The sequence below is a fragment of the Staurois parvus genome, unplaced genomic scaffold, assembly GCF_062004578.1.
Source record: "Staurois parvus isolate SC_StPar_1 unplaced genomic scaffold, SC_StPar_1.0 ptg001709l, whole genome shotgun sequence".
NCBI lineage: Eukaryota > Metazoa > Chordata > Amphibia > Anura > Ranidae > Staurois > Staurois parvus.
The window spans coordinates 151,380-167,162 of record NW_028319505.1 but is presented as its reverse complement, the minus strand read 5'-3'; the positions used below and the strand labels follow the sequence as shown (position 1 = coordinate 167,162).

The 15,783-nt window shown below is 55.2% G+C and overlaps 1 protein-coding gene across 1 annotated transcript in view; it reads left to right on the top strand.

Annotated features, from left to right (window-relative positions):
* Positions 1 to 12,823, top strand: part of TRAPPC10 (trafficking protein particle complex subunit 10) — a 33,073-nt gene extending 20,250 nt beyond the window's left edge. Inside the window, exons 12-18 of the mRNA XM_089663536.1 lie at positions 277 to 482; positions 833 to 933; positions 1,182 to 1,299; positions 3,017 to 3,187; positions 6,960 to 7,137; positions 9,785 to 9,976; positions 11,214 to 12,823. Of these exons, the coding sequence (XP_089519662.1) occupies positions 277 to 482; positions 833 to 933; positions 1,182 to 1,299; positions 3,017 to 3,187; positions 6,960 to 7,137; positions 9,785 to 9,976; positions 11,214 to 11,452 (1,205 nt within the window). The 3' untranslated portion in view covers positions 11,453 to 12,823. The remainder of the gene's footprint in view (positions 1 to 276; positions 483 to 832; positions 934 to 1,181; positions 1,300 to 3,016; positions 3,188 to 6,959; positions 7,138 to 9,784; positions 9,977 to 11,213) is intronic.
* Positions 12,824 to 15,783: the final 2,960 nt, after the last annotated feature.

Here is a 15,783-nt window from a genome sequence, read left to right as displayed (position 1 = left end):
GAAATATTCATGGTGGCCATATCTCATGGTCTGCCATGTCATTGGGTAATAATCATGGTGGCCATATCTCACCGTCTGCCATGGCATTGGGTAATAATCATGGTGGCCATATCTCACCGTCTGCCATGGCATTGAGTAATTATCATGGTGGCCGTGTCTCACTCTCTGCCATGGCATTGGGTAATAATCATGGTGGCCATATCTCACCGTCTGCCATGGCATTGGGTAATATTCCTGGTCATTGTTCATCTCCCAGTCTGTGTCTTGTCTTTCCAGGTGATGTGTCATTAAGTCCTCTGATCATCCATCGATCGGACAAAGTGACCAGCATCGCTCTCCCGCCAGCCCCCCCTTATCATCTCATGGAGTTTGAACTGGACGTGGTTTGTCTGTTACCGGAAACAGGACGTTTATTGAATGGCGAAGTTCCGCGCAGGGGAAAGGATACGCCCGACTCCCGGGGGAACGTTGCGGAGCAGCGGGTGAGTGACGACGTCTTATACATAACTACTGGGAGTCCTCAATGGCACTGACACTTCTACTGGGAGTCCTCAATGGCACTGACACTTCTACTGGGAGTCCTCAATGGCACTGACACTTCTACTGGGAGTCCTCAATGGCACTGACACTTCTACTGGGAGTCCTCAATGGCACTGACACTTCTACTGGGAGTCCTCAATGGCACTGACACTTCTACTGGGAGTCCTCAATGGCACTGACACTTCTACTGGGAGTCCTCAATGGCACTGACACTTCTACTGGGAGTCCTCAATGGCACTGACACTTCTACTGGGAGTCCTCAATGGCACTGACACTTTTTTGTTTTCCAAAGGTGTCTGTGGACTGTCCATGGTCCATCTATTCCACCATCATCAGCCTGACCTTCCACCTCCCGCTGAGAGCCCAACATGCCTTACTGTCCTCTGGAACAAGGTGAGCACTGCAGAGGTGTGGGGGTGTGCCTGACCTCCCAGGAGAGGTCCGCCTCTACCTCCCCTGTCCCAGACGTCCCTCATTGCCCCTTCATGTTTGTTCTATCACATAGAGAGGTCCTTCATCCCTCAATCACCTTGTGAGCTGTGCTACTATTGGACTTCCCTTTGTAAGTCCTCTCACCCTGCTCTCTGGTATGTTTTGGATCCTATGTGTTGCTGTGTTGTGATCTCTCTCCATTCCTCCAGAAAATATATCCAGATTCGTGTGGAAAACATCTGTGACTTCAACTTCCAATTATCGAATAGTTGCCTCACCTCCTCCCGGGATCTGCAGTTCCTTCCCCTCCACTCCCAAGACAGCCAGGTAATAATGTCACTGTGTCCCCCTCTGTGTGTTCTTTAGACTTCTGTGTCTCATTTCCTTCAATCACTTCCTCTTCCTTGGAGTGGTCTACCATCCTCCCATCACATCCTCATCTATGGAGTGGTCTACTAACCTCCTATCTCTTCCCCTGCCATGGTCTGGTCTACCAGCCTTCCACCCCCTCCTCTCCCCTGGAGTGGTCTATCAACCTCCCACCACTTCCTCATCCATGGAGTGGTCCAACAACCTCCCATCTCTTCCCCTACCCGGGAGTGGTCCAACAACCTCCCATCTCTTCCCCTGCCCTGGAGTGGTTTACCAACCCCCCCCCCCCCATCCCTTCCCCTGCCCTGGAGTGGTTTACCAACCCCCCATCCCTTCCCCTGCCCTGGAGTGGTTTACCAACCCCCCATCCCTTCCCCTGCCCTGGAGTGGTTTACCAACCCCCCCATCCCTTCCCATGCCCTGGAGTGGTTTACCAACCCCCCCATCCCTTCCCCTGCCCTGGAGTGGTCCAACAACCTCCCATCTCTTCCCCTGCCCTGGAGTGGTCCAACAACCTCCCATCTCTTCCCCTGCCCTGGAGTGGTCCAACAACCTCCCATCTCTTCCCCTGCCCTGGAGTGGTCCAACAACCTCCCATCTCTTCCCCTGCCCTGGAGTGGTCCAACAACCTCCCATCTCTTCCCCTGCCCTGGAGTGGTCCAACAACCTCCCATCTCTTCCCCTGCCCTGGAGTGGTCCAACAACCTCCCATCTCTTCCCCTGCCCTGGAGTGGTCCAGCAACCTCCCATCTCTTCCCCTGCCCTGGAGTGGTCCAACAACCCCCCCATCTCTTCCCCTGCCCTGGAGTGGTCCAACAACCCCCCCATCTCTTCCCCTGCCCTGGAGTGGTTTAACAACCCCCCCATCTCTTCCCCTGCCCTGGAGTGGTTTACCAACCCCCCCCCATCCCTTCCCCTGCCCTGGAGTGGTTTACCCAACCCCCCCATCCCTTCCCCTGCCCTGGAGTGGTTTACCAACCCCCCCCCCCATCACTTCCCCTGCCCTGGAGTGGTTTACCAACCCCCCCCCCCATCACTTCCCCTGCCCTGGAGTGGTTTACCAACCCCCCCCCCCCCCCATCCCTTTCCCTACCCTGGGGTGGTTTACCAATCCCCCCCCCCCAATCCCTTCCCCTACCCTGGAGTCAACTACTAACCTCTCGTCTCTTCTCCTGTCCTGGAGTGGTTGACCATCCCCTCAGTTCCTCCAGTGCCCTGGAGTAGTCTGCTAACCTCCCCTCTCTTCTCCTGCCCTCGAGTGGTCTACTAACCTCCCATCACCTCTTTTCCCCTTGGGTTGGTCTACCAGCATTCCACCATTTCTCCACTGGAGTGGTCTATCAGTCTTCCATCAATCCTCTCCCTTGGAAAGGTTCCCTTAGCCTTCTATTAGCACTTCTCCCTCAAACTCATCTGGCTAAACTTCCCCCCAATAATTCCACTCTTCCAGCCTCCCATCATCTCCTCTAACCCAGAGAGTTCTCCAATCCTCCCCTGACCTCCCATCACCTTCACTTCCCTGAAGAGCCATTACCCCATAAAATGCTTCCACCTCCTCACCCATTGGTGGATTTCCTTGGCCTGCCATCACCTCCTCTCCTGTTCTCTGGTCACCTCTTCTTCCCTGTGAGGTCTTCAGCCTGTTCTCACTATCTTTTTTTTTTTTATTCAGGACATACAGAGTCAGCAATGCCTCTTCTACGTATGGGAGGTGACGTGGCACAAGGACCTTCCGCTGCTTCTACCCTGCAGCTTCTCAGTCAGCTTCTACCCCCTGCCTCTTCCTCCGAGCTGTGGACATCTCCAGCCCTTCACCTACCTCTTCCACTTGGAGCACTTTTATGTGAGTCAGTCTCATACAGCAGTGTTTGTCCTTCTCTGGGGTCTGTGTGGATTATTGTGGGGTCTGTATATTTGAAGCGGGTATCGGGCTGTTTTCAATGGTGTCCTTGTCCATGTGTCCATGTCCTTGTGTCCACAGTGCCCGTGTCCTCGTGCCCGTGTGCTCGTGCCCGTGTCCAGTGTCCTAGTCCTGGTGTCCAGTGTCCTTGTCCTGGTGTCCTTGTCCTGGTGTCCACGGCTTCCATGTCCTTGTCCGGGTGTCCGCGGCTTCCATGTCCTTGTCCGGGTGTCCGCGGCTTCCATGTCCTTGTCCTGGTGTCCACGGTTTCCATGTCCTTGTCCTGGTGTCCAGTGTCCTTGTCCTGGTGTCCGGTGTCTATGTCCTTGTCCCTGTGTCCACGTTGTCCTTGTCCCGGTGTCCACGTTGTCCTTGTCCCGGTGTCCACGTTGTCCTTGTCCCGGTGTCCACGTTGTCCTTGTCCCGGTGTCCACGTTGTCCTTGTCCCGGTGTCCACGTTGTCCTTGTCCCAGTGTCCACGTTGTCCTTGTCCCGGTGTCCACGTTGTCCTTGTCCCGGTGTCCACGTTGTCCTTGTCCCGGTGTCCACGTTGTCCTTGTCCCGGTGTCCACGTTGTCCTTGTCCCGGTGTCCACGTTGTCCTTGTCCCGGTGTCCACGTTGTCGTTGTCCATGTCCTTGTCCCGGTGTCCACGTTGTCCATGTCCTTGTCCCGGTGTCCACGTTGTCCATGTCCTTGTCCCGGTGTCCACGTTGTCCATGTCCTTGTCCCGGTGTCCACGTTGTCCATGTCCTTGTCCCGGTGTCCACGTTGTCCATGTCCTTGTCCCGGTGTCTGTGGTGTCCATGTCCTGGGTCTAATAGCACATTTGATTGACAAATCTGACCAGAGAGGTCCTAAGCGAGTTCCCTCCACCTTCCCCTTCACAATCCCGATCTGAGCATTCTGCGCCTTCAGCGACCTTTGTGCCTTTAGGCATTTATGCCTTGGTTCATAACGGCCCAACCTTCACCTCAGGAGTCGCACTCTCTGCCATCAGTCCCAGTCACCCAGGACTTTCAGTGACTTTTCACACTGTGGTGACCCTTCCTTTGTGGAGACTCGTAGAAACCTGACCAGTTGTTTTCTCAAACTTGTGCTCATTTGAGGGGCATTTTTCCAGAAAGTAGACGGCTACCTCTGGGAATTCCCATCTTAAAGCTTTGACCATCCCTGTGAAGGTTGCGCCTGTTTTTGAAGACTTCAACAGATGGTCCTTTCTAGAACTTTGTTCTCCCCTATATCCTCAAAATGTCCTAGCGGTGACATTGGTCTGTGAAACTCTACGTAACTGGGGCCAAAGCCATTCGAAGGGAGTTGAAAATCGTGGTAAATGATACCTTGATGGTGGCGGTTGGATTTCATACTCAGCCTTGATCTGGGTCTCCTGTCCAGGAACATGAGGAGAGGATTCTTTTGGCCGAAGTGTGGGCTGCAGAAACTGCATGCAGAAAGCTGTTGCTCTGACTGCCCTTCAAAGGAAATGTCTTTGGAGGTGTCCTGGACACTGTGATCAAGGATGGGAGCAAAGAGTACCCATCTCTTCCAGCAGAGAAGTCCTGGGGCTCAATCGGTGAAGACTCATACCTTCGTCAGAGGCCAAAAAAGCCATTTTCATTGCTCTCCACTGAGGCCCAACCCAAGTATGGCTTCCACTCTTCTTATTAACACTGCACTTCCAAGCCCTGAGAGAAGTCATCTTTGGCGTAAGGGCGCACCCCTACTTTCCAAAGTGGGGGAATATCTGTTTGCAGACATTTGGGCATCCTGTATCTTGGATGCTTGGGTGCTTGTGATGATTTCCAGGGCCGCTTGGTCTTCTGCTCACACGTTCTCCAGGTATCCAAGGCTGCCGCTTGGTCATCAGATCACACGTTCTCCAGGTATCCAAGGCTGCCGCTTGGTCATCAGATCACACGTTCTCCAGATTTTCAAGGCTGCCGCTTGGTCTTCAGCTCACACGTTCTCCAGGTTTGCAAGGCTGCCGCTTGGTCATCAGATCACACGTTCTCCAGATTTGCAAGGCTGCCGCTTGGTCTTCAGCTCACACGTTCTCCAGGTTCGCAAGGCTGCCACTTGGTCTTCAGCTCACACGTTCTCCAGGTTTGCAAAGCTGCCGCTTGGTCTTCCGCTCACACGTTCTCCAGATCTAGAAGGCTGCCGCTTGGTCTTCAGCTCACACGTTCTCCAGGTTCGCAAGGCTGCAGCTTGGTCTTCAGCTCACACGTTCTCCAGGTTCGCAAGGCTGCAGCTTGGTCTTCAGCTCACACGTTCTCCAGGTTCGCAAAGCTGCCGCTTGGTCTTCAGCTCACACGTTCTCCAGGTTTGCAAGGCTGCCGCTTGGTCTTCAGCTCACACGTTCTCCAGGTTTGCAAGGCTGCCGCTTGGTCTTCAGCTCACACGTTCTCCAGGTTCGCAAGGCTGCAGCTTGGTCTTCAGCTCACATGTTCTCCAGGTTCGGAAGGCTGCCGCTTGGTCTTCAGCTCACACGTTCTCCAGGTTTGCAAGGCTGCTGCTTGGTCTTCAGCTCACACGTTCTCCAGGTTTGCAAGGCTGCAGCTTGGTCTTCAGCTCACACGTTCTCCAGGTTTCACCAGGTTGATGATCAGGCCTCATTTCATCAGCTTTGAGTGTAAGGACCCTCAGGTGGCTCTGTGAGCTGCACGCAGTCCAATGTAACCGTACATTTTTCTGTTTCCCTCAATGATCATGAAGAAATGGACTCTGGTAAGTACAAAAGTCGCAGTTTTCGTAATTCCTCCTGTTCTGCACCTGCTGGCCCCTCGGACAACCTCTCTGCCTAATGGACAGGTGTAACCTGAATGTCCTCCCTTCCCAATGGACAGGTGTAACCTGAATGGTCCTCCCTTCCCAATGGACAGGTGTAACCTGAATGTCCTCCCTTCCCAATGGACCGGTGTAACCTGAATGTCCTCCCTTCCCAATGGACAGGTGTAACCTGAATGTCCTCCCTTCCCAATGGACAGGTGTAACCTGAATGTCCTCCCTTCCCAATGGACAGGTGTAACCTGAATGTCCTCCCTTCCCAATGGACAGGTGTAACCTGAATGTCCTCCCTTCCCAATGGACCGGTGTAACCTGAATGTCCTCCCTTCCCAATGGACCGGTGTAACCTGAATGTCCTCCCTTCCCAATGGACAGGTGTAACCTGAATGTCCTCCCTTCCCAATGGACAGGTGTAACCTGAATGTCCTCCCTTCCCAATGGACAGGTGTAACCTGAATGTCCTCCCTTCCCAATGGACAGGTGTAACCTGAATGTCCTCCCTTCCCAATGGACCGGTGTAACCTGAATGTCCTCCCTTCCCAATGGACCGGTGTAACCTGAATGTCCTCCCTTCCCAATGGACAGGTGTAACCTGAATGTCCTCCCTTCCCAATGGACAGGTGTAACCTGAATGTCCTCCCTTCCCAATGGACCGGTGTAACCTGAATGTCCTCCCTTCCCAATGGACAGGTGTAACCTGAATGTCCTCCCTTCCCAATGGACAGGTGTAACCTGAATGTCCTCCCTTCCCAATGGACAGGTGTAACCTGAATGTCCTCCCTTCCCAATGGACAGGTGTAACCTGAATGTCCTCCCTTCCCAATGGACAGGTGTAACCTGAATGTCCTCCCTTCCCAATGGACAGGTGTAACTTGAATGTCCTCCCTTCCCAATGGACAGGTGTAACCTGAATGTCCTCCCTTCCCTAGACGCTGTACACGGTGCGTGCTGAAATCTCTCCGGCTGCAGACACCGACTTCTGTAAGATGGGCTCCCTGTGCTCGCTGGAAGTTTGTATCACCCGTCTGTGTGACCATCTGGAGGGGGACAAGGAGGAGACTCTGACAGACTGTGAGGGGTACAGCGGCACGCAGCTCTTCTACCAGGGTATGGAGCTTTGCCTGGACCTTGTGGGCGGGACAGGTGGCTGTGAGATCTCGGGGGGGCGGGACAGGTGGCTGTGAGATCTCAGGGGGGCGGGACAGGTGGCTGTGAGATCTCGGGGGGGGCGGGGACAGGTGGCTGTGAGATTTCGGGGGGGGCGGGGACAGGTGGCTGTGAGATCTCGAGGGGGGCGGGGACAGGTGGCTGTGAGATCTCGAGGGGGCGGGACAGGTGGCTGTGAGATCTCGGGGGGCGGGACAGGTGGCTGTGAGATCTTGGGGGGGGGGGGGACAGGTGGCTGTGAGATTTCGGGGGGGGGGGGGACAGGTGGCTGTGAGATTTTGGGGGGGGGGGGGGACAGGTGGCTGTGAGATTTCGGGGGGGGGGGGACAGGTGGCTGTGAGATCTCGGGGGGGCGGGACAGGTGGCTGTGAGATCTCGGGGGGGCGGGGCAGGTGGCTGTGAGATCTCGGGGGGGGGGGGGGGGCGGGACGGGACTGGTGGCTGTGAGATCTCGGGGGGGGGCGGGACTGGTGGCTGTGAGATCTCGGGGGGGGGGGGGGCCGGGACAGGTGGCTGTGTGATCTCGGGGGGGGGGGGGGGGGCGGGACAGGTGGCTGTGTGATCTCGGGGGGGGGGGCGGGACAGGTGGCTGTGAGATCTCGGGGGGGGGGGCGGGACAGGTGGCTGTGAGATCTCGGGGGGGGGGGCGGGACAGGTGGCTGTGAGATCTCGGGGGGGCGGGGCAGGTGGCTGTGAGATGGGGGGGGCGGGGCAGGTGGCTGTGTGATCTCGGGGGGGGCGGGACGGGACAGGTGGCCGTGAGATCTCGGGGGGGGGGGGGGGGCGGGACAGGTGGCTGTGAGATCTCGGGGGGGGGGGGGGGCGGGACAGGTGGCTGTGAGATCTCGGGGGGGCGGGACAGGTGGCTGTGAGATCTCGGGGGGGGGGGGGCAGGTGGCTGTGAGATTTCGGGGGGGCGGGGGGGGCGGGGCAGGTGGCTGTGAGATCTCGGGGGGGGGGCGGGGGGCGGGACAGGTGGCTGTGAGATCTCGGGGGGGCGGGACAGGTGGCTGTGAGATCTCGGAGGGGCGGGACAGGTGGCTGTGAGATTTCGGGGGGGCGGGACAGGTGGCTGTGAGATTTCGGGGGGGCGGGACAGGTGGCTGTGAGATTTCGGGGGGGCGGGACAGGTGGCTGTGAGATTTCGGGGGGGCGGGACAGGTGGCTGTGAGATTTCGGGGGGGCGGGACAGGTGGCTGTGAGATCTCGGGGGGGGGGGGGCGGGACAGGTGGCTGTGTGATCTCGGGGGGGGGGGGGGGGCGGGACAGGTGGCTGTGAGATCTCGGGGGGGGGGGGCGGGACAGGTGGCTGTGTGATCTCGGGGGGGGGCGGGACGGGACAGGTGGCCGTGAGATCTCGGGGGGGGGGGGGGGGCGGGACAGGTGGCTGTGAGATCTCGGAGGGGCGGGACAGGTGGCTGTGAGATTTCGGGGGGGCGGGACAGGTGGCTGTGAGATTTCGGGGGGGCGGGACAGGTGGCTGTGAGATCTCGGGGGGGGGGGGGGGGGCGGGACAGGTGGCTGTGTGATCTCGGGGGGGGGCGGGACGGGACAGGTGGCCGTGAGATCTCGGGGGGGGGGGGGGGGGGACAGGTGGCTGTGAGATCTCGGGGGGGCGGGACAGGTGGCTGTGAGATCTCGGGGGGGCGGGACAGGTGGCTGTGAGATCTCGGGGGGGCGGGACAGGTGGCTGTGAGATTTCGGGGGGGCGGGGGGGCGGGGCAGGTGGCTGTGAGATCTCGGGGGGGGGGGGGCGGGACAGGTGGCTGTGAGATCTCGGGGGGGCGGGACAGGTGGCTGTGAGATTTCGGGGGGGCGGGACAGGTGGCTGTGAGATTTCGGGGGGGCGGGACAGGTGGCTGTGAGATTTCGGGGGGGCGGGACAGGTGGCTGTGTGATCTCGGGGGGGGGGGGGGGGCGGGACAGGTGGCTGTGAGATCTCGGGGGGGGGGGGGGGCGGGACAGGTGGCTGTGTGATCTCGGGGGGGGGCGGGACGGGACAGGTGGCCGTGAGATCTCGGGGGGGGGGGGGGGGGCGGGACAGGTGGCTGTGAGATCTCGGGGGGGCGGGACAGGTGGCTGTGAGATCTCGGGGGGGCGGGGCAGGTGGCTGTGAGATTTCGGGGGGGGGGGGCGAGGCAGGTGGCTGTGAGATCTCGGGGGGGCGGGACAGGTGGCTGTGAGATCTCGGGGGGGCGGGACAGGTGGCTGTGTGATCTCGGGGGGGGGGCGGGACGGGACAGGTGGCCGTGAGATCTCGGGGGGGGGGGGCGGGACAGGTGGCTGTGAGATCTCGGGGGGGCGGGGCAGGTGGCTGTGAGATCTCGGGGGGGCGGGACAGGTGGCTGTGAGATTTCGGGGGGGCGGGGCAGGTGGCTGTGAGATTTCGGGGGGGCGGGACAGGTGGCTGTGAGATCTCGGGGGGGCGGGACAGGTGGCTGTGAGATCTCGGGGGGGCGGGACAGGTGGCTGTGAGATTTCGGGGGGGCGGGACAGGTGGCTGTGAGATTTCGGGGGGCGGGGGACGGGTGGCTGTGAGATTTCGGGGGCGGGGACAGGTGACTGACTGCTTACACTTTGTTTTCAGTGGTGGACGGAGGAAGTAACTGGGCGGTATGTGGGCGGAGCTCTGGTGTGGTGATGATGCCGGTGAGAGGAGGAGCCTGCCACACCGTACGGATGGAGGTGATGCCCCTGTTTGCTGGACACTTACCGTACCCCGATGTCCAGCTTTTCCGATACCTCCCCCATCACCCGCACTCTCAGCAACTGGACTCTGGTGAGTACCTACCTGGACCGTAAGGTTCTCTATGCCAACTGAGGAGATGATGGGTGAGCTCCGTGTTTGTGGGGGACATGGTGAGCAGAGTGCTGTCAGTCAACCGAGGGCGAAGGTGCGGACAGATATGGTGGGGGGGCGGCGGAGATCTATGTGCTGTATAATGGTGGGCGGGGCTGGCGGATATCTGATGGGTGATATTTATTGATCTGGGATATTTATTGATCGGGAGATATTTATTGATCTGGGATATTTATTGATCGGGGATATTTATTGATCGGGGATATTTATTGATCGGGAGATATTTATTGATCTGAGATATTTATTGATCTGGGATATTTATTGATCGGGGATATTTATTGATCGGGGATATATATTGATCGGGGATATTTATTGATCGGGGATATTTATTGATCGGGGATATTTATTGATCGGGGATAGGTATTGATCGGGGATATGTATTGATCGGGGATATTTATTGATCGGGAGATATTTATTGATCTGGGATATTTATTGATCGGGGATATATATTGATCGGGGATATATATTGATCGGGGATATATATTGATCGGGGATATTTATTGATCGGAGATATTTATTGATCGGGGATATTTATTGATCGGGGATATTTATTGATCGGGGATATATATTGATCGGGGATATATATTGATCGGGGATATATATTGATCGGGGATATATATTGATCGGGAGATATTTATTGATCGGGGATATTTATTGATCGGGAGATATTTATTGATCGGGAGATATTTATTGATCTGGGATATTTATTGATCTGGGATATTTATTGATCTGGGATATATATTGATCGGGGATATTTATTGATCGGGGATATATATTGATCGGGGATATATATTGATCGGGGATATATATTGATCGGGGATATATATTGATCTGAGATATTTATTGATCGGGGATATTTATTGATCGGGGGATATTTATTGATCTGAGATATTTATTGATCGGGGATATTTATTGATCGGGGATATTTATTGATCGGGGATATTTATTGATCGGGGATAGGTATTGATCGGGGATATTTATTGATCGGGGATATTTATTGATCGGGGATATATATTGATCGGGGATATATATTGATCGGGGATATTTGTCTTTCTACTGTCTTCATATTTGATGCGTTTTGTAGAGAACCAGTTTCCTCCTCCATGATGGAGCAGAGCCTTGTGGGTAATTGTCTTCTGATCTTCTGTTTCTGCAGATAGCTGGATGGAGAATGACTCCGTGTCTGTGGAAGACCCCTGCGAGGCCCCTAGTGGCCGGCCTCCCAGCAGCTCTCTTTCTCCGGGGCCCCTGGGCCCCTCAGCAGAACAGAAAGGACTTCTCATGCCCCGCCTACAACCGTTCCACGCCGGGCAGGTCAGCAACAGCAGCATGGGGCAGCAGATCCTGGTTATTCCGAGTATGGACGACCACGTGCTGGAGGTTAACGTCACATGACACAGCGCCTCGCTGTAGCGGAAGGGGGTGGGAGGAGCCAAACATGTATTATGTATATATTGGGTGTGGGGTCTGGACTGAGGATGGACATGATGGAATCTCCTGAGAATGACAGCAGAAGCTGTTCCTATAGTGCAATATTCCGCCAGACATTGACAATCCCCGCCTCTCTGGCCGCCGTAATCCGCATGTTCTGCTGGGTCCCTTCCCTCTGGTGGTGGCCCGGTTCTGGGTGTGACATGGCGGTGTCACCGATGGGAGAGGACGATGCTGAGCAGAGAGGGGTCCCACGGGAGCCGCGCACAATACTTCATGGGGGTCATACAGAGGCTGCTCATATATATCGGATTGTACCTCGCCACGGTCAATGTCGTCTGCATCTCAGGAAGTTGCTCCACACCTAGCCGAGTGACGGTTCTGAGGTCTGTGATTGGTTCAGACACCTACCTAGCCTCGGGCTGAAGCCAGGTCTGGCTCGTGTCCGCTCCATCTCATTTTCTGCACCGTCCAGGTTTAAAGAGAATCTGTCATTTCAGCCAATCAGGACACATTGACGGGTTTGTCTTCAAAGCTCCGCCCCGACCCGTTGATACTCATCAATGCCGAGCAGTACTTCTGAGTATGGGGAGAGCCCCTCCACTCCTTCCCAGGATTCAGCCAATCACCTGGTCCCAGCACTTTGGGGGAGGGGGAGGACATTAACACACTGTAAGCTCTGGAAGGACTGTACCCAGGAAGTAGACCCTGGAGAGGGGGTGGGGTAGGGATATATGGGGTGGTGGGCTATAAAGAGGTTCTCTATAAAGGACAACTCCTCTAATCCACCCCCCACCCCTCCTGTACTAACACTCCCCTCGGCTGTAGTAGAGCCGTGTCCTGGGACGGCCCCATAGGAGTCTGAGGTCTCAGGGCATAGGGTTCTACAGAGGTAAGGACCAGGTGGGGGGTGGAGTTGTCCTTTAACATATATATTCTATACAGATGAATGATGGCGGATGTATCCGCTCCATGCGTGGTCCCATATTCTTGCCGGTTCTATGGTATCTGATTGGTTGGATCTGTCCCCCGAGCACTGTACACATGACTCTGCTCACCTCTCCGGAGGTTTCCTTGCTGCTATACCAGTGCAGTTCTCGAGTCTTCGGGTCCTTCTCAGAGACGGCGCTGTGGCTGCGTGAGGATGGCGGTCTCCTCTATAAATTGGACAGATCGGGGGTGGGGGGTGGAGGGGTTCTCAGCGGGCCAGGCGCCGTTGCCATATGATGGGGTTTTACGGTAACAGCACTATTTATTTTTTTGGTATACTATACCTTGAAGAGAAAGTGGAGCCTAGTATTCAGAGTACCCCGAAATAAATGTGTTTTACCACCATGCTCTGTGTCTTCACTGTCTGTGTCTCCCGGGGGAAGGTTCTCTGTGTGCGCGCCGCACTTCCTGTATGGTGGCCGACTGAAGTCCCAGACACTTCCGGGGGTTATAGGAACCCTGGTGGATTGTCTCAGCCAAGGATTCCATCTGCTGGAGGTCAGGGACAGAGCGCTCTTCAGCTTCAGTCAAATCAATAACATGCTTTTCGGAGCTTCTACTGCTACCCCGCGTCCTGGAGGACGATCTGCTGGAGGTCAGGGACAGAGCGCTCTTCAGCTTCACTCAAATCAATAACGTTTTTCGGAGCTTTTACTGATACCCAGCGTCCTGGAGGACGATCTGCTGGAGGTCAGGGACAGAGCGCTCTTCAGCTTCACTCAAATCAATAACATGCTTTTCAGAGCTTCTACTGCTACCCCATGTCCTGGAGGACGATCTGCTGGAGGTCAGGGACAGAGCTCTCTTCAGCTTCACTCAAATCAATAACATGCTTTTCGGAGCTTCTACTGCTACTCCGCGTCCTGGAGGACGATCTGCTGGAGGTCAGGGACAGAGCGCTCTTCAGCTTCACTCAAATCAATAACGTTTTTCTGAGCTTTTACTGATACCCCGCGTCCTCGAGGAGGATCTGCTGGAGGTCAGGGACAGAGTGCTCTTCAGCTTCACTTAAATCAATTAAAGGCTCTTCGGAGCTTCTACTGATACCCCGTGTCCCGGTCAGACTCCGCCCACAGCGCTCCTTCATCAGCTCCCATTTGGTGACTGGATAACCTCTGATCTACCATTCATGAGGTCCTATATCATTGAAGAGGAGCGATCATTACCTTTTTATTCACCGTTCTGTCCCCCCATGGACGCTTGGGGTCAGACTGGAATCTCCCCTTCCCCTACGCAGCCGTCCAACAACAACGAGGCTTAGGAAGAAGAAAGTCACTTGTCTCCAAGCACCTTCCTGAGTGACAGCAAGAAGGAGCTGTGCCAGCCTTTCGTCCCTCTGCATTCCTCTTGCCATGGGAAAGTATTTGGAGCCGAGCCAAAGAGCCATTATGAAGCAGTTTTCTCCTTCCTGGCTGTGCTGCCGGGTGGCCATGGGGGGAGGGGTGCGCCCAGTTCAGCCTTAGAGCTAGATTAGGAAGCTCTGGGTATAATAGGATAAAGTCCTGCATGTAGTACTACAACCCATCGATGGAAGTATGATGGTTCTGAACAGTCTTGTTCAGGTGGCTTCACCATTCCAGATCCTTGGGAAGCCCTCTATGGCTCCTCATCGCAGCAGCTTCCTGGTCTCCAAGCCTCTTCCTCTTCACAGGTAGGTTGCCTGAAATTACTCATCAGCTGTACCTCCAGGAAGTATAGAAGAAAGGCTTGGAGAGACGGGGGCAGCCTCAACGTGTAGGGAGCTGTGATGGATCTGGAGAGTTCAGGAGGGACTGGAAGCTGTAAATGGACAACATAAGTGCAGTGAGAGAAACATAACGTTGGATTCTCTGAGGAAGACTCCACAGATCACTCCATTAACGTCTCCTTTCCGAATGATGGCTTTTTTTCCGGAAACTCCAGCTCTAAAAAATCCTGCTTTGTCTATCACGGGGACAAGGAGCAGTGTTTGCCATAACCAACCGTCTGTGCTGGCAGATTTCAGAATCTATGAACTGGATTCAGTCTCCTCAGCCTTCCTATGGGGTCAGACTTTCACTGAACTTACCGAGAAATGCTTGCAGTCAGCCATGACGCCTTCTAAGAAACATCTAGAAGGTGAGAAATATTTTTAGGTATTCCGTGTGCTGGGAACACGCAACAAACGTAGAGTGGGGTGTTCTCATGTGCACTCTGAGCTGAACACTCCTAACCCTTGATGTCTGGGAGAGGGAGGTCCATGGTAGGGAAGGATGTTTATCTGATGGGTAACTAATCACCTACAGGGATAACGATGGATGTAAGAGCTCAGAAATGGAGAGAAGGGTAAGGGAAAAAAATGTAAGGGAACCAACACCAACCAATCCCAATTTGAGGGTGGGGTGACAACACCTGTATAAATGGGTAGGCAGGAGTGAGGATAAATGGTGGTGTAGAAGAGCATCAGGACCCAGGACGAGATCTCCATATCTTTCTGGAGGTGAGGATTAGGACACATGGACATAAGGGGTCAGCCCTGTGAGCAGGGTCCAGAACTGGTGAGGGACACTGAAAAAACAAATGGGACAGGGGGGCACCCCAGGGTTGCCCTATTGGTAAACTATCCAGTAGTTTTGCTGTGGTAAATCGGTCTGGCAGCTCCGTGGTAGAAGGCAGGAGTGAGGATAAATGGTGGTGCAGAAGAGCATCAAGACCCATAGGTGTTCCTAGGGAGTGGTAGGCACCTTGCAACCAGAATTCTAGCAATCATCCTCTACCCATGTCAAGAGCAGAATCCTCTGCCGAGGAGCAAGGGCTGGGAATTCTAGTACTAGGAATAGGAAGGAATCCCAGAAAAGGATCTACTTCCAGTAACCTGGTTCTATGAAGGCCCTAGATCTTGCCAAATCCCACCTAGGGGGTGTCTGGAACAGGGTATCTGTGTGTCCTGCCTGCTGACCCTTCCAACGACAGATAAATCCATGCGAGGAAGAAAGGACATAGAAACTGTACAACTAAGGGATCATCAGAAGAAAGGATCTTCAGGACATCTTTGTTTGAGGAAAGACAGTGGGGTCACAAATGATACTGTCAGCACTGCCCAATGTAGGGAGTAGGTCACCTGGTCTGTTGCAGGGCGAGGTCTCCATATCCTTCTGGAGGTGAGGATTAGGGACATGTGGACATAAGGGATCAGCACTGTGAGCAGGGTCCAGAACTGCTGAGGGACACAAAAAACAAATTGGATAGGAGGCATCTCAGGGTTGCCCTATTGGCATTACTATCTAGTAGTTTTGCAGTGCTATATTGGTCCGGGAGCTTCTACACCCCAGTGGTCTCCATTTCAT